General features: G+C 38.0%; 1 protein-coding gene across 2 annotated transcripts in view; it reads left to right on the forward strand.

Annotated features, from left to right (window-relative positions):
* The window catches only part of Atf7ip2 (activating transcription factor 7 interacting protein 2), a 30,832-nt gene extending 6,956 nt beyond the window's left edge, over positions 1–23,876 (forward strand). For both annotated transcript variants that reach the window (XM_048433184.3, XM_048433183.3), the window contains exons 2-11: positions 341–495; positions 3,670–3,791; positions 6,319–6,453; positions 8,578–8,676; positions 10,301–10,461; positions 17,147–17,220; positions 18,517–18,578; positions 19,282–19,348; positions 21,421–21,506; positions 22,414–23,876. In XM_048433184.3, coding sequence (XP_048289141.1) covers positions 351–495; positions 3,670–3,791; positions 6,319–6,453; positions 8,578–8,676; positions 10,301–10,461; positions 17,147–17,220; positions 18,517–18,578; positions 19,282–19,348; positions 21,421–21,506; positions 22,414–22,824 — 1,362 coding nt within the window. In that variant the 5' untranslated portion in view covers positions 341–350 and the 3' untranslated portion in view covers positions 22,825–23,876. The remainder of the gene's footprint in view (positions 1–340; positions 496–3,669; positions 3,792–6,318; positions 6,454–8,577; positions 8,677–10,300; positions 10,462–17,146; positions 17,221–18,516; positions 18,579–19,281; positions 19,349–21,420; positions 21,507–22,413) is intronic.
* Positions 23,877–27,038: the final 3,162 nt, after the last annotated feature.

Here is a 27,038-nt window from a genome sequence, read left to right on the forward strand (position 1 = left end):
TGTACCTATCTAAAATACCTGAAATATTATTATATTAATAATACCAGTCTTATTCTCCTTTGTTCTGATAATACTTTCGAGACAAGTCAGCTGATCGTATGTGAAACTCTTTCTGGTTTTGAGCCTGGCCTGTTGATATCACTGTCTTCATTATAGTATGACCTGTTTAAAATCTTGGCTATAATTATTTCTGTTTAGAATATAACTTCCAAATAGAAATAATTAATATGGAGAGATATTCTGAGTGTTATTTTAATAGGAAAACTATTTAACTTGGAAAATGCATTTAAATCTGTTTCTTTGAGGCAAAGTATCATGTTAAATATATCTTAAATTTTAGGGTACAAAATATGGAAAGTCCAGAAAGAAAAAAACAGAAGGTTTTAAAGGCCAAAAAAACAATGCCTGCAAGTTGCCGGAAGCAGTTGGAGATCCTGAACATGTCAAAGAATGTTGAAGCTTCAAAATCAACAGTTGGAACAAATATTCCAAATGGTAATCAGAGTCTATGTCCTGAACTTATAGCTAGCAAGTGTCCACATTCTGGAAATGCTGATTCTTCATTTGCCCCTCAGGATAATTCAGTATTTTCACAGAAAAGTATAGCATTCTTCTAGAATTTAATGCAATAGAAGAAATTGTTTCAGAAATAAGATCAAGAACCACTGATGAACAGGTTGTGTGTTTTTACACAAAGCCAAGACATCTACTGATTGATTCCTCCAGCAAATGTTTCACACAAGAGGCAACAGAGTTGCAGAACACTTCTGAAACTCATTTTAAATAGGAGTTTAATGTGTCAAGATCATTTTCTGAACATAAAGAGAATTACAATGACTTTATACTAAAAAGTTGATGGCTCTCTGTAAGTGCCGTAACCCAGAACACTTTGGATGGCAAGGGAATCAATAAGATAGCTTTCAGTTTAGAATCAAATTTTACTTTATAGGCTAAAGATCAAAATTAGATATTTAAGTTCACACTCCTGTATCTAAGCACCTAACTAGGTGAATTCGGTCTGCTCTAGTAATTGTGCTGATGCCATCTTGAAAACCGAAGAATGCAGTAGGACCTGTCACTCTGGCCGTTTAAATTGTGAGGGGCATACTCAAGTGGCAGTCGTTACTTGGCCTTGATGGTAGTAACAGTAAGTGTATGCCTCTTTGTCTTTTGGAGAAATTCAAATAGTCACTTTTCTAACGGGTCTTTTAAAGTCTCAAACATACAACAAAGTGGAGTACATATAGATAGGACAAAAAGTAAATGATGCCTATGTTTTCAAACTGTTTTGTTTGTAAGTTGTTCTTCATTCTGAGAGGGAAAGATACATTGTTAAAGGGAAAAATTATGATTAATCACTTGGTTTTATTTGCAGTGCTAGAACTGGTCAACGGGCAGGACCAAATATTGTTCATACGAGCTCTTTTCTGAGGCTGGAAGTATGTGTAGCTCAATTGGTAGAGTGACTGCCTAGTGTGCACGGAGCTCTGGGCTTAGTCCCTAGCACATAAAACTACATTGTGGTTCATGCATGCCTGTAATCCAGAGCACTGAACAAGTAGAGACAGAAAGATCAGAAGTTCAAGGTCATCTTCACCTACAAAGCAAATTTGAGACCACTCTAGGCGTGAGACCCTGTATCTAAACAACAAACCTTCCTATCACGTGGGCAGCCTAAAAGTATAGCTAAAGAAAAGGAGTTAGATACAGAAAAGAGGCAACCTGATTGGTTAGTTAGTGTGCGTCTGTTTTATTTGATCATTTAGACATCTTTGAGTTTTGGAAGTTTGTTTCCCTAAAAGTATGTTACAGAGGCTGGAGAAATGGCTTAGTGATTAAGAGCACTGGTTGCTTTTTTTGGAGAACCTCAATTTGATTCCTAGCATCCACATACTGGCTCACAACCATTAACTCCAGTTCTCGAAGATCCAATCCCAGGGCATCAGGCACATACGTAACACTGACGATACTTAAACATACATGCCAAAAAAAGGTAAACTGCAGTCTGTTTTACACATCAAGTTAAAATTGTAGTTTACCACATACAGAAAGAAAGTTGAAAAAAAAAAAAAGTTGAAGCCCAACTACAAAGGAAGTATGCAGGGAGCCTTAGGTCAAACTTGGTTTAATTTAATGATGTCTACAATATCAAAAGGAAAATGAAATGTTACTCAAAAAAGAGGATTAATCACTTTCCCATGAAAGTTCAGAAAATCTCAAATTTATGGAAGATGGCTCATTTTAGCTGTATCTCATTATTTTAAATTTTTTTGTTAGATTGTAGATTTTTATTAACATTAATTATACATAATGGATTTCATTTTGACATTTTTATACATGCATGAAGTACTTTGAACATATTTGCCCTCTACCCCATTACCATCTCTTATCCTCTGATGATTCCCAGCCCAACAAGAGGGAAAGGGTTGAAACCAAGTAATCCCTCTTCTGTGTGTTTGCTTGTTGTCACCCAGTGAGTTTAATTAGTGTTTCTTAAAGTAACATGTATATCTTGCTAGTGGGTGTACCAGTAAATTAAACGTCTCCCTCTCCTTCTCCAAACATTAACTGCAATAGCTCCATGGAAGGTGGAGCTTTGAAAGTCCCCCTAGAGAACAGGTACATTAAGTTATTGGTGAATCTATTTCCATAGAAGTGATTTTTAGATCATATGCCAAATAAGAGATGCTTGATGTAGTTAATTCATATGCTTGTGTCTATGTATATGCCTAACTATAGAGAGCTACCTGGAGAGAAAACAACTAATTAAAAAGAAGTGCTGGAGTTATAAAATAATTATATAACATACCATTTGAAGTAGGATTTTTATGTTGGTTAACTGAAATGCTGATTAGGGCCAGCAAGATGGATCAGCAGATAAAGGTGCTCTCTTAAAAGCCTGGTTGCCTGGGACCCACATAAATGTGGAAGGAGAGAAATGACTTCACAAACAAGTCCTCTGACTTCCACACTCTGTCATGGCATTCACAGACACACACACACACACACACACACGTACACATGAACACAGTACATAGAATCTTTTGTTTATGTTCAGACTCAATAATCATAAATATAATTTAAATTGCTGAATAACTTCATCAAAGTAATGGGTTCTTTTAGTGACTATATAGAGTGGCGTATACAGTTTATTTAGGGTTTTGTTTTGTGTTTTGTTTATGTATTTGAAAGGTTTTGTTTGTTTTTAATATTTTTGTTTTGGTGTGACAGGGTCTCACTACATAGCCCAATCTGGATTTTGAATTCTTGATTCTCTTACCACTTCCCAAATGCTGTAATTTGAAATATGTGCCTCCTTGCCCAGTGGTTATCCTTGTGAAACAAGATTGAAAAGGGTTTATATCTGAGACCAGAATACTATCCAAAATTTCTTTTTCAAAGAATATTTTAGGGAAGTGTTTTTATGTAGTTACATTTACTTTAAATATATGTATTTTAAGATAGAATCTGGCTATGAACCTACAGAGATCTGTCTTTACCTCCTGAGTTCTAGGATTAAAGGCATTAACCACCATACCTAGCTAAAAATATTACTAATTAAAAAATTTTTAAGTACGACTGTTGTCATATTTTAGTTTTTCTAATTAGAGTTTTTATTTCCTTCTTAAGAAGGAATAGTTTTACCTGTAATGTTTCTATCTCCCAAAGGCCATAATCAAAAGAAGATGTTTTCAGAAAACAAAGAAAATGTTAAACTCATGAAAACTTCAGAGCAAATTAATGAAAATGGTTGTGTAGCTCTGGAAAGGCATACAGCACTACTAGAACAGGTAATGTTGGGTTTTAAATATTTGCTTTAGAAACTTAAACTTCTGATTGTAAAAAATGTTGCAAGGGCAGGAGAGACAGCAGAAGTTAAGAGCACTTGCAAAGTTGAGTTCAATTCCCAGTACCCATTTCTGGTGGCTCATAATCTATAACTCCAGTTCAGGGATCTGATACTACCTCTTCCCTCCCTCGAACATAACCTCAACCAACACACACACCCCTTTACAATATGTCTTAGTTAAGATTATTGTGATGAAACACCATGACCAAAAGCACCTTGGAAAGAAAGGGTTTATTTTGCTTATCCTTTGATTCATAGTTCAAATTCCAGGAAAGTAGTCAAGGCAGAAACCTGGAGGCAGGAGCTGATGGAAACCATGGAGTGATGCTCTGTACTTGCTTGCTTCACATGGCTTGCTTAGCCTTCTTTTTTTCCAGACAGAGTTTCTCTGCATATTCCTGACTGTCCTGGAACTCACTCTATTGACCAGGCTGACCTCCAACTCTCAGAAATCCACTTGCCTTTGCCTCCTCAGTGTTGGAATTAAAGGTGTGCACCACACGTACTAACCAGCAGCCTGCTTTCTTAGAGAACCCACCACTGGCCCAGGAGTGGCCCAACCCATAATGGGCTGCTCTCTCTCCCATGGATCACCAATTAAGAAAATCCCCAACAGGTTTGCTTATCTACAGCTCCATCTTTTGGAAACATTTTCTCAATTGAGGTTTCCTCCTCAGATGATTCTAACTAGTTTGTGTCAAGTTGACATAAACTAGTCAGGTCATAATTCAAACAAAAACATTAAGAGTTAAATTGTCTATATTACCTATATTTCTGTTTTCTGGATTGATTCTAGACCAAGTAATCTACAGAACTGCATATCTGTAAAAGTCTTGTAGAAAGAGAGAGACTTTTTAATTAATAGGCTGCCAAATGTGTAAGTCAAACATGGGATGACCTTGAGCTTTACTTGACAGTCCAACATTTGTATTGGTCATGGGTTTTTTGGTCAGCAGCAATAGCTGTTTATTGACCACATCACAGTTACTCACGATTTTATAGACTCAAGCAACCTTGTGGTCCATTTTGGAATCTTTTTTTTTAAATTTTTTTTTTAATATTTATTTATGTACTATGTATACAATATTCTGTCTGTGTGTATATCTGCAGGCCAGAAAAGGGCACCAGACCTCATTACAGATGGTTGTGAGCCACCATGTAGTTGCTGGGAATTGAACTCAGGACCTTTGGAAGAGCAGGCAATGCTCTTAACCACTGAGCCATCTCTCCAGCCCCCATTTTGGAATCTTGATACTTTCAAGTTACATATCTCCTCTTCCAGACTAACCTAGGCATACTGCTTTTTAATGCTGTTAAATATCCTTAGTGTTTTTATTTTTGCCCAATTATGTGTTTCTTTGTGGTCCATCTGTCTGATTAACTAGGAATTGAAACATAATCTTCCAGGCTAGGTATGTTGGTGCATGCCTTTAATCCCAGCACTCAGGAGGCAGATGCAGTAGGTGACTCTGAGGTCAAGGCCAGTCTGGTTTCTAGAGTGAGTTCCAGGACAACCATGCAGGACTATATAGAAACTCTGTTTCAAAGAGACAAACCAAAAAGGGAAGAAATATAATGTTCAGTTCTAGTGGAGTAGCTGTGTTCAGGTTCTGTTTTGATGGGTCTGATTGCAGTTCATCATGGTTATTATGTTATTCAATTGTTATACACTGTAGTTAATGTACATTGTGGATACAGCAGTGAGTTGGAACTATATGTATTGATATCAACGTTTGAGGATGAACTTCATTTCTAACATGTCTATTTGTGTACTTAATTATTAGATGTGCTGTGGAAAAATTAATATTCAGGTTTTTATAAGACTTACTGGTGTAGTAGTCTGTAGCAGTTTTGTCATTATAAAACATCAAGAAGGCTGGGTGGTGGTAGCAAATGCCTTTAATTCCAGCTCCTGGGAAACAGAGGCAGGCAGATCCCTGTGGATCCCTGTGAGTTGGGGCCAGCCTGGTCTACAGAGTGAGTTCCAGGAAACCAAGTTAACACACAGAAACCCTGTCTCAAAAACAACAACAACAACAAAAGAAAAAAGAAAAAAATAAAGTAATTTTTAAGCTGTAGAAAATAAGCTGGGTGTGGTGGTCTACACCTTTATCCCAGTACCTGGGATACAAAGCATGCAGATCTTTTTGAAGTTGAGGATAGTCTTGTCTGCTACAGACTAGCTGAGACGACTAGTGAAAAATCTTGTCTCAAAGTTAAGAGTGGACTGGAGAGATGGCTCAGAGGTTGAACAATGCCTGTTCTTCTAATGGACCCTGATTCAAGTCCCAGAGCCCACATGCCAGCTCATAACTATATGTAACTCTATTTCCAGGAGTTCTGATGCCCTCTTCTGGCCTCTGCATGGTGCACATCCATACATGCAGGCAAAACAATACACATAAGAATAAAAAAATAGGAGGTAAAATTGTTTTGAAATTTAAAGCATGCCTTCATTTAAATTCTAGGTTAAACATTGGATTCGACAGGAAATCTACATGATAAATTGTAACCTATTTGATAAAAAACTGAATGAACTTAATGAACGCATTGGGAAGACCCAGTGCAAGAATAAGCATGAAGCAATAGCTGGTGAGCTCTTTGTAAGTTTCTGATTTTATTTTCTTCCTTTTATTAAGTGTGGTATGTGGTCATGTCGTGTCCTTTATGTTCGGAAAGGGAGGTAATAATACAGTGATTCTTAACCTTCCCAGTGCTGCGGCCCTTTAATGTTCCTCATGGTGTGGTGACCTCCAACCATAAAATTACTTTTGTTCATACCTTGTAACTGTAATTTGCTACTGTTATGAATTGCAATGTAAATATCTGATGTGTAGGCTATCTGAGTTATGACCCCTAGCTTGAGAACCACTGCAATAAAAGGAGACCTACTAGTTTAACTTCAGACTTGAGAAATAAGTCTTAGTCCTAGTTGGCATCTGTGTCTGTTTATGGTTATCCATGGTATGTAGACATTTTTTTCCTTTCTAATATGTGCTTTATTAGAGTTTACATAATCTGTTTTAAGATTTTTCAAGCTCACTGCTTTTTTTGTTTTTTGTTTTGTTCTTGTTCTTTTAGTTTTCTAGGGTTACTGTCTTTTTTTCTTCTGTGGTAGGAGGCTGCCTATCCATTCCTGGCTGCCCAGAATTGAAGTAATTACTCAGAAACCATATTATTTGCTATACTGTTTGACCCATAGCTTAAGCGTATTTCTGGCTAGCTCTTACATCTAGAATTAACCCATTTCTATTATTTTATATTTTACCATGAGGCTCATGGCCTACCGGCAATGTTCTAGCATCTTCCCCTGGTGGCTCCATGGCATCTATCTGACTCTCTGACTCTGCCTTCTTTCTCCCAGCATTCATTTTAGTTTTCCCTGCCTGACTCTATTCTACCCTATCACAGGCCAAAGCAGTTTCTGTATTCATTAACCAAAGTAAAACATAAATAGGACTTCCCACACCATTTTCTTCTTCCTCCTCCTGTTTGTTCTTCCTTCCTTTCTTTTCCTTCCTTCCTTCTTTCCTTCCTTCCTTCCTCCCTTCCTTCCTTCCTTCCTTCCTTCCTTCCTTCCTTCTTCAGCATCAGTTTTATTGCAGACAAATTAAGTTTACTGTTTTTTTCTGTTTCATGCTTTTTTTTCTTTTTGAGGTCGGATGTGGTTATATGTAGTCCAGGTTGGCCTTGAATTCTATACCCTCCTCCTTTAAAGTCCTCTTAATTTTGGAATTGGAACCATGAACCATCCAAACAAGTCTCTTCCATTCTTAAATATCTTAAATAGCTAACCCCCTCATTTATCAGTTTTCCACATTTGAGTTTTGTGTCTATACTTAACTAACTGCAGACTGATTTTTCTTTTGTTGTTTCATCATTGATTTACATAGCCTCAACTACCCAACTGTCCTGGAATTCACTGTATAGATTAGGATAGCCTCACAATCCCAGAGGCCTGTCTGCCACTGCCTCCTTGCTGAAATTAAAGGCGTGTGTCATCACAGACAGATCGAAAATATTCAGGAAGAAAGTGTTGAAAGTGTTTCAAATGAATCCGTACCATCTTTTTGCCTAGTCATTATTCCCTGAAAAGTACCTTGTAGTAACTATGTAATAGCATTCCCATTGTATTAGACCTTATAAGTAATCTAAAGATTTTAAAGTGAACAAGAGGATATGTATGGTTTTTAACAGGTGCAGGTTTTCATATCTGTAAGACCTGGAATCATTCCTCCATGGATAGCAAATGTTGACTATGTAAGAGTTTATTATATTACTGGGGCTGGTGATGGAGCTAAATTGGAGTGTTGGCCTAGCTAGCAGTAAGTCCTGTGTTTCATTCCATCTTTATGTAGCATGCATAAAAATGGTATGCTAATGTACAACTCCATTACCCAGAGATAGAGGCAGGAAAAACTGGAAATTCAAGGACAACCTTAACTACATAGGGAGTTCAAAGCCAGCCTGAAATATGTCAGACCATATTTATTAATAAATAAGTAAATTTATAAAGTAAAGGTGCAAGCTAAGGGAATGAAAGAATAGAAGCATTCTCTGCTGGGAGTCATTGGGCCTGGAATCATGATGAAAAAGAAATGAAGGAAAAGAAGAACTTTCATTTATTAGAGTAGGTGCCTACATTTCACAAGACTACTTGTCAAATAGTTTCCATTTTTCTTTTGTACTGTTTAGAACTGTGGTGTGATGCCTAAGTTTTCTTCTAGGTGAAAATCAGAAGACTTCAAAGACGTATTAAAAAAGTATTATCATCTCAAGAAAATTGTTTGGAACCAAACACATTACCCAATAATACAGTCTGTAAGGTTCGTATAAATACACAGAGGTTTTAATCTGCATGACTTATTGGATCATAAGATGTGCATATACTTCCAAATGAGGACAGAAAGCTTAGATAACAATGTTGGTTTCTTGTTTTTAAAGTTAAATGTGAAAAATACAGAAGTGATACTGAAGGAGGGACTGTAACGAAAAGAAGCCGGTATTTGATGATCTGGGAAATTCTCAGCATGTCCAGAATACAACTCTAAAATTAGGTTTGTGGTCAGAAATAGAGCTCTGGGTATAAGGATACGTGCACCTACTACCTTTGCTGGTCTTTGGAAGGACCAAAGGTCGTGGGGTTTGTCACATGACTCCCTTTGCTTAGGCTTTGTATGTACATCCTTGCCGCCTCAGAGCTGTAGTTTCCATAGCAGTTTACTTTCATGGCTTTTGTGTGCTCTTTTGCTTGACTTCGTTCTTTGGGCTCCCCATGGTTACCTGTTGGTCCTTGCTGGTACTGAAGACTGCTGTTGGTCGCAGAGTGGATTGGGCCTGCTGTGTCTGGTGTAGAGCTGAGTGAGTGCTGTTGCTAGTCTGTGTCCTGCTGCTGACTTACATGTGGGAAGAGGGCAATTTTGCCTTTGAAGTAGATTTGACTGACTGCATTTTTGGAATGGAGCTCTGGGTATTGGTCCATAGTTAGGCTCTGCTTGCTATTGTTGCTGCAGCCACTTAGACTTCGTCTGCCCCACTGTTCATCCAGCTGCTACTGTGGTTTATGAAATGGAACCTTTGATTTTTCTGGTATTGGGATTGAGTCACCATGACCAATCACTACTACGCTTTTGAAATGAGGGCTGTAGAGATGTCTGGTGTCCTTATAATCTAGCATGGTGTATACAGTATACTTACTGTGGTCATGAGGTCTCTAGCCAGTCTCTCTCCCTTTATTAAATTTTCAGTTGCTTTGTGATTACCATTCAGTTATTTACACAGATGTAATATAGTTAAGAGTGGAGGAGAGGGAGGAAGTTAATCCATGTTACCATGTCCTGGAAGTGAAAGGACGCTGTTCAGCTTTTCTTCCCAGTGGTGCATGAACGTGTTCACATATAAAATCAGTTTACTTAGTATAATAGACCTTCAGAGTTCTGCCTTAGGGGTCTACCTTATTTTTCACGCCGCCCCTTAACAAAAGTCCATGTTCATTCTCAACTGAGTAGTGGAGTCAATCCTTTTACTCCAAGATTTAAATAAATTAACAACTGGAAGTAAAAATCACTCTAAAATATTAAACTTAGACTACTAGTTGTCTAAGTATCTCAGTATTTGTTTGCCCTGTTTTCAAAGTCTAGATTTATAATGTCATTGTTAATTTTCTTGACACATTTTGGCAGAGAAATCACCTTTATGGTCATCAGCCATCTGAAGTATAGAACTTTTTTGCTTTTTCAAGACAGGGTTTCTCTGTAGTCTTGACTGTACTGTAACTTCTCTGTAGACCAGGCTGGGCTTGAACCCACAAAGATCTGCCTGCCTCTGCCTCCCAAGTGCTAAGCTTAAAGGTGTGTGCCTCTGGCTTAATATTTTAACTTACATTTACAAGACTCTTCCGTGTGAAATTTTACCTTCTACTCACCTACTTTTTCCTTGTGCATTTAACAGATTACAGATTCAGAGACCATGAACTGGAGCTTGACCCATGGGTCAGCTAAAAGCCTAACTAAAAGAACACCTTATATGAACCCTGATCCTTGTAACTCTTCAGAAAAAGCAACTAGAAGGGTTAATTTGTCTTCAGCTTGTGTCCAGTTTGTTTCTGAAAGGTAGGCATTTCTATAAAAATGCATAAACTTATTTATCTAAATATGATTCTAGTTATATTAAGCATAAACATAGCTCAAAAATTCATATTCACATCAACGGTGTGAAGGAATTCATTTGGTTCCCTGAGCTTCTGTTGTTGAAGAGCAATTCAGTTTTGAACTGTCAGGTGATGGGTTTTGTTTTACTGCTTCCCACTTCCGTTGGACTGATTAGCAATCACTTTTGGTGCTCTCCATTCTGAAAGTATTATCCTGATACCAGCCAACTGGGGTGAACTTAGTTGTCTAATTTCATAAAGCACTGGTCTGTAGCCTGAGGGTTTTAGAAGCAAAGAAGCACGCTTGGCTTAGATCAGTGCTGTTCCAAGGGGTGTAGTGGGACATACTGATAAAATCTTTTTGTTTTCATATCTTTGAGACTGGGTCTATGTTATCCTGGCTGGACTGGGTATTTGGGACTTAACATACAGTTTTGACTCTTTAGCAGTTGCCCCAGTAACCCATACTACTTAGCTCTGCATTTTCATTCATTTTTATTTTTAATTTTATGTGTATGTTTGTGTTGTCTGTGTGGAATTACTTGCCCAAAAATGCAGTTAAGCAGAGAATGTCAGATCTCTTTCCTTGGAGCTCGAGTTCAAGTAGTTGTGAGCTATCCAACATGAGTGTTAGTAACCAAGTGTTCGGAACCTCTGAGTCATCTCTCCAGCCCCTGTTTTTAAGATGCATATTTATTATTTTTACTCATGTGTAGAGGCCTGCATTTTAGTGTTCAGTGGAGAATCTGTGAAGCACGCATTTAGTTGAAGGCAAGAGTCATCACTCAGTGAGTCTGCTGCCACCACTTATTGACAGCACAACATTCTGAAACCCCTGAAGTGACAGAAGAGGAAAGCAGGTGCTGCTGGTGCACGTGAAGAGGCAGAAGCTCTGCTGTGCTGTCACTTCACAGGCAGCTGTGTCTGCTCAGCAGTGGATACTGTCAAGTGCAGGCACTCATTTTATGTTGTATACTGAAATAATCTGTAGTTTATGTAGGTATTTTTGGCAGTTAAGCATCCTTTCCAAAGTGTACAGATAGTGTAACAAACATGCAACTTGGTCATGATGACTTTGTGTTTCTTTGTGGTTTTGTTGATTTTGTTTTTTGATTCTGTTTTTTCAAGACAGTTTCTTTGTATCTTCAATTGTCTTGGAACTCACTGTAGACCAGGCTGCCACCCCCTCTCCCACCCCACCTCCCAAGTGCTGAGATTGAAGGTACCTAAGTTTGTTTTTTGAGACAGCTCTCTATAGGCTGGCTAGCTGAAACTTGCTGTGTAAATTGGGACAGCTTCAAACTCAAGAACCCCTCTTGCCTCTGGAGTACTAGAATTAAAAAGGCATGTGCCACTAGACCTCACCTTAGAAGGTGAGTTTTATAAAATACTTACGGGAGTGATAATAACAAACACTGAATAAACTTCTGCCAAAGAATATGAAAAGAAAGACACTTGTTAAATTCATTGTATGAGAAATGAACTTTGATGCTAAAATCAATGTTAAAGTACTGTATAGATGAAGAATTACCCACAAAATTGATCCATTATCCTAAACAAAATTCTAGTAGATCAAATAGGAAAATCTGTAAAAGTTGATTGTGTCTTAGTAGTGTTGGTCAAATCCTTGAGTCAGTACAGCTCTAGTAAAATTCCTCAAGAGATAGCCCGAGCCAGGATCCCTCAACCATAATACTCTTTACTTCTGCAACCAAAGAAACCAAGGATATGTGTTGTTTTGTTTAAAGGTCATTGTGGTCTTCGATAAATTGTTATATAACCTTAGTTGAATTAGATGAGGAATATAACACTCGAGCTTCAGGAACTGAGCAGAATTAAATCCTTATAAGACACTCTAATCATCTATTTCCCCTATTCTTGTGACACACCTCTAAGTTTCACATAAGCTCTCAAGTGTATCCTATAGCCCCCTTTAAAATGTTTTATTGTGATTTTGGTCTCCTTGTCAGTCCATTGTGATTTCTAAGCACCTTCTGCTTGTTTCTTAGCATTTCTACATGGCAAAGACAAATGCCTTGTGGGGACAGCAGAGCCTTATCCCTGCATCCTCTTCTCAGTGCCTTGGTGCGTCATTTTTTCATTAGCTTAGCAACATTTTATATCATCAAAAATATTTTTGTTAATTTTCTTAGTTGAATTGTTTTTAAATATAGCATTTTAAAAAATCATTTGAATGAGGGCCCCACTGTAAGCTATTCTATATATATCAATTTATATTTATTTTGTATAAATACAATTTATTTCTTAAAATATTTTAGAGATGATCTTTTAAAGATACACAAAAGGAAATAAATATGTGCTCCATAGTATTATACTGCCACTAGAAGAAGCCTGAGGGTTTCTAATTATTTTTGTTTCTGATGACCCAGAATTGGAGAAATTAGTTCTGTTATTATTTTCTCATGCCTCTTATGGTTAGATTTATTTTAAGCATTTTATGTTTAGAATGTGAAGAAACTGGGAAATGCAATAATAAACTGAGTTGAAGACACTCACAGAGAAAGCTTATCTATAGGTCAAAGTGTGTATGCCTTTAAGAAATTCGGGTTGGGTGGTGGTGGCACACACCTTAATCCTAGCAGAGGCAGGCAAATCTCTGTGAGTTTGAGGCCAACCTTGGTCTACAGAGTGAGTTCCAGGACAACCAGGGATACACAGAAAAACCCTGTGTGAAAAAACAAAAACAGAGGGAATGGGGAGAACCCAAGAAATTTGGTTTATAAGAAATGTCCAGGATGAAAATTAAGCGTAAAGATCTAAAACAACCCAGAACAGGCCACACTACTCATCCTATTGTTACTCAAAGAAGTAAATCTTGCAATGCATGTGTAGACATTTCTGTGAAAATTTACAGGATTGGAGGGCCAGGCGTGGTAGCACTTGCCTTTTACTCCCAGCCAGGGCTACAAAGATCTCTCAAACAAAACAAAATGGTAAAAACATGCTTGTCCTAAAGCCTGATGATCTGAGTTTGATTTTTGGAGCCCACATAAAGGTGGAAGGAAACATCCCACAGAGTTGGCCCTCTGACCTATATGCACACCATGGTATTCACAAGCATACACATACACTCACATAATAATAATAAAGCTTAGGGCTAGAGAGGTGGCTCAACAGATAATAGCATTTGCTATTTTTTCAGAGAAACCTGGATTCAGTTTTCAACGTGCACATGTGTAGTTAAGATTTTTCTTTGTACCGGTGTCTTTATGAATGTTCAGCCTTAGCTTAGGCTCCTCCCACTGCTCTTTTAACTGGATTGAACCTGCTTCTATTCATCTAGGTTTTGCCTCAGGACTTTTGACCTTTCTTTGATTCTCCTGCTTCTTCCAGGTCTGTCTGTCTGACCCCTAGAGTCTCCTTGTCCTCTCCTTTTCTCTCTGCCTTGAGCCTGAGCTCCTCCTCCTTACTCTATGCCTGGAAGTTCTGCCTCTACCTCCTTTCTCACTATTGACTGCTTTTTATTAGACCCATCAGGTGCCTTAGGCAGGCAAGGTAAAACAGCAACACATCTTTATATAATTAAACAAGTGCAGCAATCTTTACATAGTTAAACAAGTATTTCTCAACATAAACAAATGCAATACATCTTTGCATAGTTAAAAAATATTCCACAACACTCATGACATCTTACCAGCATCTGTAACTCTAATTATAGGCACTCAACACCCCTTTCTGTCATTCACAGGCACCAGGCACATATAGAAATATACATACATGCAAGGCAAAACACAAACACTTAAAAAAAACTTAAAAAAATTATAAAGCATAAAAACACTGCTTTAAACTCAATATTCCATCCCTTTTCTTCCTTCCATCTTGCTGGTGTTAGACTCTACCACCTACCTACATCTCCAGCTCTTATTTAATCTCTAAAATTTGTACCTATTTTACAGACAAGTAAACCAAATATACTAGTAAATGGCAAGTTAAGATTGAGATCCAGACATTTAATCTCTAGAATTGATGTTCTTAGCTTCCATATAATTTCCTGGAGAAATTATTAATTTTATACACATTTTTTTTCTCTGCGGTAAAATATAGATAGAAAACATTCAACACAGTCACACTACTATGAAAACCCATCAGGATACCCTGTTCAGCTATGGCCCATGCACAAAATTCTGCTATTGGTAGCAATCAGTAGTACTGTTTCATAAAGGTTACATGTCACTATTTTATTACGTCTTTGTGTGTGTGTGTATGGGTGTGTATATGTTATGGTTTCTATTGCTATGATGAAGACATCATGACCGTGACAACTCTTATAAAGGAAAAACATTTAATTGGGCGGGCTTACGTTTTCAGAGGTTTAGTCCATTATCATCATGGTGCAACATGATGGCATGTATGCAGACATAGTGCTGGAAAACTACCTGAGAGTCCTACATCTTGACAAGAAGTTGTCTGAGAAATTGGGCGTGGTTTGAGGCTATATGAGACCTCAAAGCCAATCTCCATAGTAACACACTTCCTCCAATAAGGCTACACCTCTTAATACAGACTTCCAGTATTAGACAAGCATGGGTAAATATATTTTTGGTTTTATATATAATGCACATAGAAAAACTTTTAGACAAGTCTCACTGTATAGCCCTGGTTGAGCTAGAACTTGTTATGTAGACCAGGCTGCCTCTGCTTTCTGAGTGCCAGGATTAAAGGTAAGTACCACAATGTCTGTCTGAAAAAAACCCATTACAATTTGAAACAACACTATTTAAGTACTGTCAGTGCACATAAGGGGTAAACCCAAATATTCATAAACCTTAATTAGACCACAAAGTAATTCCAAATTATGGGAGACCTAAATAAATGGTATTACATTCATGACTTAGAAAGCTGATCATTGTTAAGATGTTGTTATATATTGATTGTTAGAGGTTTAATGTAATCTTAAGAAGACTATGGCATATACTTTGTGGAAAGTAGCAGACTGATTAAAACTTGTGAAAATAAAAAACTGAATAATGATATTACAGTACAGAAACAAGGTTGGTAGACTCACTTCCTATATTCAGAACCTGCTAGTGCTGCAGTGATTAGGGCAGTGGTTGTAAGGAGAGGCATATAGGTCACTGTACAAGCTAACATGTACCTGTAGAATCCTCTTTTTGGAAGAAAAATGCCAGGGTAATTTATGGAGAAAAAAAGATTTCTATTTAAAAAAAATGTTGGTTGGATTAACTGCAGGGATCAAAATGGTGTTTGCCTGTACTCTCGGGGTTTCAAGGTCATACTTAGCTACATAAGACTAGTCCGAACTACATAAGATCCTTGCTAAGTAATAATAATAATAAAACAATAATTTTCAAAAGGTAAACTTTAGCCCCTTTTGGGGGGGGGGGTTGAGACAAGTGTTTCTCTGTGTAGACCTGGCTGTCCTGGAGCTCACTCTGTAGACCAGGCTGGCCTCAAACTCAGATCTGCTTGCCTCTGCCTCCTGAGTGCTGAGATAAAAGAAGGCATAAGCCACCACGCCTGACCCTGGTAAATAAAATTTAAATAAGTGAATCCTGAATACAGATACTAAAAATGTAAGATATTTCATAAGATGATATAGTTTTGAATTATGGAAAACTAATCTTGGATTTGAATTAATACAGTTTGTATATTTTTTAAACAAAATCCTAATTAAAAGGCCTAGGTTATTAAAGTATGAGGAGGGTTGAAATGGCAGCAAAACATGGCCTTTGGGCTTAGAATTAGTGGTAAAGTAGTGACAGCTATGTTTTTTAATAATTTGTGTTTCTTCCAGTCTGGCCTCACTGGGATCATGCCCAGCCTCAGGGTCATGTATCTTTTAAGAATCAGTGTTCTTATGGGTCTTAATAATTTTTTTTTCCATTTATAAGATTTTATGAACAGGACTGTATGTGATATTTGTATATTTCATATGCCTATGTGTTTGGTATAGTTGTATATTACACTGTAACTATTGTGACTATTTCCTTACTAAGTTTTACTTATCTATTACTGGATTTCCCCGTACTTTTTTATATAATTTATTTTTATTTTATATCCATTGGTATTTGCCTATATGTATGTGTCTGTGAGGATGTCAGAAGCCATGAAGCCAAAGTTACAGACAGGTGCCAGCTGCCATGTGGGTGCTGGGAATCAAGCTCAGGTCCTTTGGAACAACAGCCAGTACTCTTAATGCTGAACCATCTCTTCAGCCCCTCCCTGTACTTTAAAAAGAATGTATTTTGTGGGTGTTGGTGTGTACTGTGCCACTTGAGGAGGTCAGCATACAGCACATAGGAGTTCTCTCTTTCCACCATTTGGGTTGAAGAATTTGAATTCAGGCTATCAAGTTTACCCTGCCCTCGTTGAGCTTGTGAATCATATAAATGAACTGCTAGTACTTGGGCTTTGTTAACTATTTGGCTTTATCTCCTCTTTTCCCACAGTTGTTGAGGTACAGCGTGTTATGAGGACTGGCCTGACAGCTCAGCAATGAAAGTGCTTGTTTCCCAGCCTCAGTTGTGCCCCAGATCCCCATGGTAGAGAGAACTGATTCTCACAAGCTGTCCACTGATGAATGCCATTCTTAAATAATAAGTTAGAGGAATTCTGATAGTTAACTGCAGTTTTTCTGCTTTCTTTTTTTTTTTTTAACATTTTAGTAACGCTGATGATGTTATGTTAATTTCTGTGGAAAAACCCAATTTGACAACTCCAATTACATCAGTTTCAACAGGTATCTAAAAGGTTTTTATTTTCATTTCTGTATATATGTGTTTGTGTGAGTGTATACCTCATTTGTAGATGCTCTGAGAGGTAGAGAGGACACTTGATCCCCCTGGAGCTGGAGTTGAAGCAGTTGTGAGCCGCCTGATGTGGTGCTGGGAACTGACCTTGTCTGGAAGAGCAGCAAGTACTTAAGCCCTGAGTCATCTCTCCAGCCCCATTATCTTTAAATAAGATGTAAAATTGTCTACTTAATCTTCTAGTTTATAACTAGGGTTATAAACTGTTGATACCTAATTAAAATTAATGATGATTCATTAATAAAATTGACATTTCTTTTAATCTTTGAATCTATCAGCTTAAGCCTTTTGCTTTTCTGTATTGCTCTAATGATTTACAATTTAAATCATGTATATCCATTTTGTTTGCCCTGGTCTTTCCTTAGTGGTAGTGGTAATTTGTCTCTATCTGTTAGTTAATAGCCTATTTTAGATTTGAAGTTTCTTCTTGATTAACTGTTTTTAAAATTTTTTAAGTTACTTTCAGTTTTAGAATTTAAGTCTAATGCTTTATTTAAAAAAATCTTTTTAGATGAGATAGATTGTTTTCATAGAGCTCAGCTTAAAAATATATCTGTTCTTTTGTTTGTTAAATCTCATTTACAGGATATGAACACTCTGTGTAGGTAAGGAAGACCTTGAATTCCTAATCGTTCTGCCTTCACTTTCCAGGTGCTGGGATTACAAGCATGTACCACCACACCTGGTTTTATAGAAAACTTTTTTCTAACTTAAAAATGGCATATTACTTGCACACAATTTCTTACTCAGAATTACCTTTGTTTGTGTCATGTTTTGCTGTATTGAAATGTTTATATTTTAATATCTGAAGGCTTTTCATTCGCTCCCACCCTGCATATGAAATTATTTATCTCAACAATTGGTAATTAAAGAGTTCCAAAGAAGTGCAGACTCTACATTCCAGGAAGATGCTCCTCAGGCACTCTTAAAGATACCGTGAATAACAAAATATCACAATTGTGGATGCTAAAATACTTTCAGATTTTGAAAAACAGGAGCTACTGGTATAGCTGTATGCTGCTGAAAGAAAGTGTGTTTTAATCCCAAATCAAAATTTTAACTAGCTTATCAGTTTTAGGGATATATAAATTTGTTTTTATTTTATAGTATATTAGTATCCCTATCATTTGTCTTTCAGTATCTTGTATTGTAAAGAACATGTTTAAATGTTTAATAAATTTAACTGGATGTATTCTTGGTTTTTTTTTTTTTCCCATTTCTTCCAGAATTTGGAAAAAACAGATCAAAGAAATTCAGCAACTCATCTAATACCATAATTGAAGTTGGGGTAGGTAACAATTGTTGTCTCTGAATATTTGTGCTATCAGAACTCCAGTGTCACAGCATGTTGTGAGGAAGGAGTTTTGTCATCCTCTCTTTGACTAGGTGCATGCAATGTCTCCAGTGTCCCTTCACTGCCCCCCTTCATTGGGAGGGGGGTGACAAACAAAAACAGGAGTAGTTTCCATGTCCAGGTTCTAGTCCAAGTTGCACACTGAAAAAAAAAAAAAGCAGCTACATTTATTTCAGAATGACGCACACCTATCAATTCATTGAAATTCTTTGGTTTTTTTGAGACAGGGTCTTTCTGTGTAACCATTCTAACTGTCCTGGAACTCACTCTGTAGACCAGGCTGACCTTGAACTCACAGAGATCTTTGTGCCTCTTTTTCCCGAGTGCTAGAATTAGAGTTATACACCACCACTGCCTGGCTTGTTGAGATTTTTAACCATATTTTCAGACATTGCAGTATCTTATCAATGCCTCATCTAGTAGGGCTTATTTAAACCATTAAGTTATTTAGAGAGTGTTGAGTTGCCAGCTTCTACCTATTAGATGGGATTTGGACTAGCTCATGGGTGACATACTTTTGAGCATCAATGTGTACCAGGCCAAGGTTCAATCCTCAGCACTGAAAAATAAAAATGTATTTTTATACTTTTTAAAAAAAATTCTGCTATTAAACAATTTTTTTAACAAAACTTTTCAGGCTAAAGAGAAGAAACCTGATTTTGTTATTGACTTGACAAGAGATGGCCTGTCCAGCAACAGCATAGGTAAAGGTTACATTTACATCTTCCTTTCTAAGAAATCGTATATGGGTTTGTGTGACTGTACTAGAATTTACAGAATAGTAAATTACAGAATAGTCATTGCAAGGCTGCCTTGTACTACTCTTTTAAAGACACACTTTTTAAAGGCACACAGTCCCCAAGCCCTGGCAACCATTAATTTTCTTTCTTTTCTTTGATTAGGTAATTTCAGTGTGATTTTGCAATAATTATCCTTCTGAAATTGGATTCTTTCAATATGGTTCTTTAGCAGGTTATTTATGTTTTTTGTACCATTAATGTATTCCTTTTTGTGGTCAAATAATATCCCAGGTATGGATGTATCTTAATCTCTTTATCTACTCACATTTTTGAAGGACATTTGGATTTCTGAGACTACTTTGAGTCTCTCATCTCCCTGTAGCACACATTTTTCTTAACCATAACAATAGTGCCTGAGAGGAAGTACCTAGAATCAGGAATAGAGGAATGTTACTCGTACATGATATGAAAATGAAGAATACTGTTTCTTCCATTTGAACCAAAAGATATTTAATTTTCTAGTACTGGAAGTTAGTCATACAGTCTCATTCTTAATACTGAGAAGTGTAATCCACACAGCCAAGAAATTCAGTCATCTTCAAAAAGAATCAAAACTAAGAATACTTTATTAACACATAATCATTTTCTTGATAACAAGTATAGTAAATACATCTTTCAAAAATTAAACAGTAATGGTGAACACCAGTGATTCCAGCGCTTCACAGTTGGAGACAGGAGGGAGGATTGGGAGTTAAGGCCAGTCTGGGCACGTGAAACCCTGTCTCAAAAACAGAAGCAAAATTAAAATTAAGTTTTTTAGATAAGCAAAATTTGTTGCCAGCAGATCACTTTCGGAAATAAAGGAAATTGTATGTGTATGTGTGTATACATGTACACCTGTGAATATTATGGAGGCCAAAAGTTTATGTTAGTAGTTTTTAGGCAGTGTCACTTAGACTGACTGTCCAGCAAACCCTGTAAATTCACCTATCTCCATATCACCAGTGCTCGGATTACTGGTACTTGTGCCCAGTTTTCATGTAGGTGCTATGGATCCAAACATGCTAGCCACAGCATCATCTCCCTAGCCCTATAGGAAGTTCATTGAAGGAAATTAGATAACAACTGAAAGAAAAGTGGTTCCATATTAGAAAATGTTAACCAGATTGTGGTACAGTAAGGATGGATATGGTAATATTTCAGGAACACTTAGTTGTGGCAATAAAATGCAATCTTCAAGATACTCATACAAGAGACTCCACAACAAACAAAATTGAATCCAAAGCATGAAGACTTATCTATATACCATAACAATCAAGAAACAATGTCTATATATGCAACCAGTGTATGACACTAAATAACCCTATGTTTGCCTGATCCAGTAGATGTGAGCTTCTAGAGAAAGCAGATCCTTCTGCAGTGCTAGATATTGATCCCTTGGACATGCATGCTAGTCAAGTCACTTTGTACACCTTTCCCTCCGTCCCACCATAGTTTCTCCATCCTCCCCATCTCTTTCTTCTCTTACCATGTCTTTCCTTCCTCTCCTCTTCTCTTTCCCATAATCTTGTCTAATTTCCTCCATGTGAATATGTACCTCAGGAGAGAGTACTTGTGAGACTTTTGTTGAAATTCCTCAGCTTGTATATGTTACATATCCATGTGTGTTTATAAGTAGCTTGGTGTTTTTAGATGTCCTGATCTAACAGGAAAGTCTACCTCTTATCTCCTGAATCCCTCTCCCATGTGTAAATACCAAATTTCTAGTGCATAATAAAGGATTTACTTTTAGAGGAAATTTTTGTCACCTTAATGAAAATTCTATGTATTCTCTCAACTGTATATTTATATGAATATCGTACTTGTAATACCCAAGGTGTAAAACTGCTTAAACACCATGGAATTTGTTCCAGGTAAATTTTACTTACTTACTTACTTTCATTTTCTTGTAGTGTGGGGCCTTCTTACTTATGGTAGGCAAGTGCTTTATCACTGAGAAACACTCCCAGCTCTAAATTATACTGTCTTGTTCACAGAAAGCCCAGCATTCACCCTGAAGTCATCTTCGAAAGCTGTTTTAAGATCAAACGAAATAATCCCAGTGGCAGAAAATGGAGATGAGGTACTAATCAGAAATGCTGTGTAAAGGATGTTCATCCAGCAGAGTGGGTTTATCTGTTTTACTCTGGAAGCATCTGAGCCACATTTCAGCTTAGGAACACCTTGATGGCTTCTCATAGAGTGCTCTTTTGAACCCCCTACAAAATAATAAGAGTTCAGTTAGCAATTTTCAAAAGCTATTGAAATGATAACATAGTTTTTCATTTATTTTAGGAATAATGACCATTGTTGATGAGGTTGTTGGGAGAAATTACTATGGTGTTTGGAAACAATGTTAAAATTATATGGTTTGTTCTCCTGAAGGCCTGATACCTCCTTTGTTATGGATTAGTAATATTTTACAGTGTAGAAATTATTCTACTGACAGCTTGGGATGTGGCTCAGAGGTAAAGCATTTACCGGGTATGTGCAAAATGCTGGGTCCTGTTCCTAGCATCATTAGAACAAATCTCAGCTCCAAAAGAACCTTCTGTTTTGAAAAGATTGGATCTAGAGGCCAGGAGATGACTCAGTCATTAAAGTACACTGCAAACATCAAGACCTGAGTTTGGTCCTATAACCAATGCTGAAAAATTAAATAAGCCACACTAGGTGGCATGTGTAATCAATCCCAGAGCTGGGAAGGCAGAAACAAGTGGATTCCTGAAGTTTGCTGTCCCGACTGACTAGCCTAATGAAATATAGCATAGGAGGTTGTCCTCTGACCTCCCCACATGTGTGTATACATGGACAGATGTAGCAGCACATACACACAATACATTAATCCAGCTTCATTTTTTTGATATAACCTTTCATTGCTTTGATGAAGGATTGAAGAATGGAAAGTAGATTTGTACACCTGAGTTTTACCGCTTTTGTCTGTACTCACCAAATGATCTCCATGAACTTTCTTGCAAATGTATTTGTAGGGTTTTGATTCATTTGAACACCTGCCACCTCTTCCAGAGCCGTCACCACCACTCTCTGAGATGGCAGACAAAATCCAAGACACTCTTCCTCCCCAAAAGCCTGAGCTGAGAGTGAAGCGGGTGTTGAGGCCCCCAGGCATTGCCCTGGCATGGAACATCTCCAAGGTCAACCCCAAGTGCGCTCCTGTGGAGAGCTACCACCTCTTCCTGTGCTACGAGAACTCCAATCATTTGACTTGGAGGAAAATTGCAGAAATTCAAGCTTTACCGCTCCCGATGGCCTGCACTGTATCTCAGTTTTTAGCTTCCAGCAGATACTATTTTACTCTTCAATCAAAAGACATTTTTGGGCGATATGGACCATTTTGTAATATAAAGTCTATTCCTGGGTTTTCTGAAAACCTTACCTAAAAGTCCTCAGTAATTATATGTTTACATGTCATCTTTTCATATGAATGCTTTGTTTACAGTGTTTCTCTTAACACTGCACATTGTAACATTGTACAGTTCCACTTGTGAACCCTTTGTATGGGAACAGTCTTACATGTAGTGTATCTTGGAATTTGGTGTATTTCTAATTTGCATTCTGTATGTGCTTTGTAATCTGTGCTTTCTCACACATACCCTATCATGGACCCATGTTGCCACTGTATGTTACTCTGGGGACTATGGAGTTGCTGCTGTGTCAGAAGCTCTCATGTACAAGCAGCCACTTTCCCCATTCTTGACAATTAACTGTAATCCTGGGGTGTATCCCTGTCATGATCTAGTACATAGGAATTCCTTCCTGTTGTTTTCAGTTTTAAACAGACTATTGATGTGTGCCCTTTGTCTTTGTTTGGCTAGCAATCATTTGAGATTTGGTGGTTTTGCCTAAGCACTACAATTTGTTAGATCAGGCATTCTGGGATATGCCTCTAATCCCAGCACTTGGGAATCAAAGGTAGGTAGATCTCTTAGTTAAAGCCAGCTTGGTCCTACATAGAAAGTTTCAGTCCCACCAGAGCTATGTATCAGGCTGATTTTTGTTTTTTTTTTTTAAATTGTACATGAAAATACATGGTACGTATAAAAGAAATTCAGCTTGCTGTTTCAACCATGGAGTTAATCCCTTAGGTTGGCGGCTTTAATTTGCTGATTCCTAATTTCTCTAAACGCCTTCCTTTGCCAAGGCTCTAGTAGAAGGGTCTTGTTCGTATCTCTCGCCAAAGAAGCACTGAAGTGGGGTATAAATAGCCCAAGAAATGGTGTGTAAAGAGAGATTTGAGATTCCTGAGTTACAACACAAGAGAGACAAACTAGATAGTAAATGGGATGTCATAGAAAAAAAAAGCTTGCAGCATGGTTTAAGAGTGTGACACTCTTTTCTGCTCCACAGTGGAAGTTCGAGGTATGAACAGGAAACAATTCCCTGGGGTTTGGAGTGCCTCTACATCTTCATAAATAAAGTTGTTATTCTGTCAGGTTTTTTGTTTGTTTTGTTTTTGTCTACATGAAACATGAGTGAGCCAGGTGTGTTATAACACACAAACCCATCTGGGAGGCTGATGCAGGAGGATTGAATTCAAGGGCAACCTGGTCTGTATAGCAAGACTGAGTGACAGAATCAGGTTTGGGTCCAACATGGTAGCCTTCATTTCCAAAACTCAGGAGGCAGAGCCAGTCGGATCTTTATGAGTTTGAGCTACCCTGGTCTACATAGCAAGTTCCAGGAAAACCAATGGTACATTTCAAGTCCCTGTCTCAAAGAACTAAGGAAAAAAAAATCAGATTTGGAAACTACTTGCAGATGCCATGACCTACCTGCCTGCTTTAGACATTTTGTAGCAAATGGCACAAGCTGGAATCTCCTGAGACTCTGTGCCAGGCTTCAGATAACAATGTGCCCATGACCAACAGAATATATGGAAAGCTGACAATGCCAAATGACACTCAGTGAAAGATTTTTATCTGACTTTTTAGAGGCAGTAGCTAAAACAGCATTTCTGTTTCTTGTCCTTTGAAGGAACTGGAATGGAATTCCCAATTGTCTCAGTGGCGCCAGAATAATGCCACCTTCAGGATAGGAAATTCCTGTCATACAGCATGGAGAACTAATACCTTATAAAAGTTGTACTTGTAGTTCAGAGGAAAGTGCTTCTGCTGCCAGTAAACAGCAGCCAAACTTGCCAACGTGCCAAAACTGAGCATGTTGGGTCATTCAACTAGTGCTGGTGCCTCAGAATCCCCAGGCCTGGACAGTAGGCAGCAGGGTGAAATGTATATGCAGCATCCTATATAGCTTAAGACTTCTGATGATTTATAAAAATTATAGTGTACCACATACCTTTTTATAAATAAGGAAAGTATTCCAGCACTCAAAGCCAACATCCTGGTTCCTGGGTTCACAGTGTCTTTACCATACTGTCCTGCATAGATGGATTGAACAAATTTTACATCATCTTTGCTGCTGTAGAGTCCCACGTTACAGCTGAGTTAAAGTCTGGTATATTCCAGGTTCTCTAGAATAGTTCTCAGTCTGTGAGTTGTGACTCTTCACAAGGGGTTGCCTAAACAGACATTTACATTGTAATTCATAACAGTAGCAAAAAGTTACAGTTATCAAATAGCAAAAAAAGGTTTATGGTTGGAGGTCACCACAACATGAACTGTATTTAAAGGGTTGGAGCATTTGGAAAGTCAAGAAACAGTGCTCTAGAACAGAACTGATGGTATTTGGGTGGCAAAGGGGATTTATTGAACTTACTAAATTGGCTTATATAGACTAGGTAACCCAACAGTCATGGCGAGGCTAGCGTAGCCTCCACTTGCTCTGAACAAAATACCTTGTTCTTGTAGTGCCTGATAGTTCATTACTGTAATCTTAGCATTTAGGAGACTGACACTGGAGGGTTATGTGTTACAGGGTTACATAGACTTGAGTTTCAACCTATTTTTTTCTTGTTCTATAGCATTGGTTCAGCCCTGCTGAATGAGATGACACAACTGTGGGGGAGGTGACTGGGATGGTGGGTTACCCAGCCTGGAAATGTATTAAATAACACTGGAAGCCAGTTAAGACACTTAACTGGGGGTTGGACAACTTGTTTCATCTTTCTGTGCCTGCTTTACTTCTGCAAAACAAAGGCATTGGTGCTATTTTTTGGCCCAGCTTTCTTCCCTTTTGTCTTTTCTTGCCATTTCCCAAATGGAACTTGGGACCTAGACTGATAAAGCCTTGCTATAGTAAGTTCTAACTTATGTTGTCCTAGCATCCATTTAAAGGTAGTTTGTAATTTCTTATACCAGAAGCAGACTGTAGTTGGTCATCCTTGATGCAATTACTGTTTTCTACCTACTTCTAGTGTCTCAGTATAGTTTATCTAGTTAGTTGTCTGTGCTACATGACTTCCTTCTGTGACTTCCCTTCACATGGGATGACAAGGTAGGCCTCAGTTGGCCCTATACCCTGCATGTACCTTGTAGGTGCTCACAGCAGTCACAGTCTCAGAGTGTGACCTTTAGAACTTGAAATCCACTTAGCAGAAACCTTGAGGTAACCTGAACGCCAGTAAGGGCTTTAGTTCCTCAGTTCCTTCCTGTTCTCTCTACCCTGACTGAACACCCTGCTCTCTGGACTTCCCATCAGTCTTGACTTCTCTCATACTTCTGAATAATAAAGTTTCTGTTTTGTGCGCTTTGTTGTGCTGTCTCCTCTGGGCCACAATTGAACCTCACTCTTCTAATTAGATCATGGCTCTCTTGGTAAGAAACTGATTGTGGTACAGAGCCACAAGGGTGTCTGCCCACATAAACAAGCTTCCCGTTAAAGGAACATCTGGATACTTTCAGTTGCTATGACCTTAGATCAACTTAAAAAGATTGATTTTTTGGATGTTTTAATGTGTAGTCCATTGTCCTGTTGCTGTTTTGACCTGTTACCATGGTAAGAGTATGTGATGAAAGAGGAGGCCAGAGTTCGAGTATTCCCTTCAAGAGCATGCCTCAATGGTTTCCCTTCTTTCTAGCAGGCCCTACCTTATCAGGATTTCACCATCTCCCAATAGTGCCATCAGCTGAAGACCAAGCCTTCAACACAGGGGCCTTTGGGGGCCATTCCAAATCCAGACTGCAGCGGATAGGAACCAAACCAGCCACCAGGAGGAAGAAGTTTCCTGTGAAAGGTACACCATAAAGTCCTATGGCTGACTCCCCTGGGCCCTTAAGGCTAGGGCCTTTCCAGGAGACTTCAAGAGTGGCTTAGAGGAGAGTGATAGTAAGTAAACCCTTACTAGTAGTAATGGTTAGCCAGAAAGGTGGCGTATAGAGAGACTAAGGGTGAGAAATGCCTTATTTCCTGTTACTAGTTTACTGGGACAAGGAGGCCACAAGATATGGCCATCTGACTAGGAAATGCTTTTTAAAAATCAATACATGAACTGCAGACAAAGCACTGGTAGTCTTTGAACATCCCCACTCTACACTCAATCTGTGGTGATGGCACTGCTATTAGCAGTTTATTTCATTTATTCCTATAGAATACCACACCTCCAGCAAAGTGTGGCCAGTGCTGCCCCTAAAGCTGGTCTCATTGCTGAGGTGAGGCAAGATTTTAATTCTGATGAACTCTTGTATCACCTCATGAT

This window comes from Myodes glareolus, chromosome 9, assembly GCF_982192425.1.
Source record: "Myodes glareolus chromosome 9, mMyoGla1.1, whole genome shotgun sequence".
Lineage (NCBI taxonomy): Eukaryota > Metazoa > Chordata > Mammalia > Rodentia > Cricetidae > Myodes > Myodes glareolus.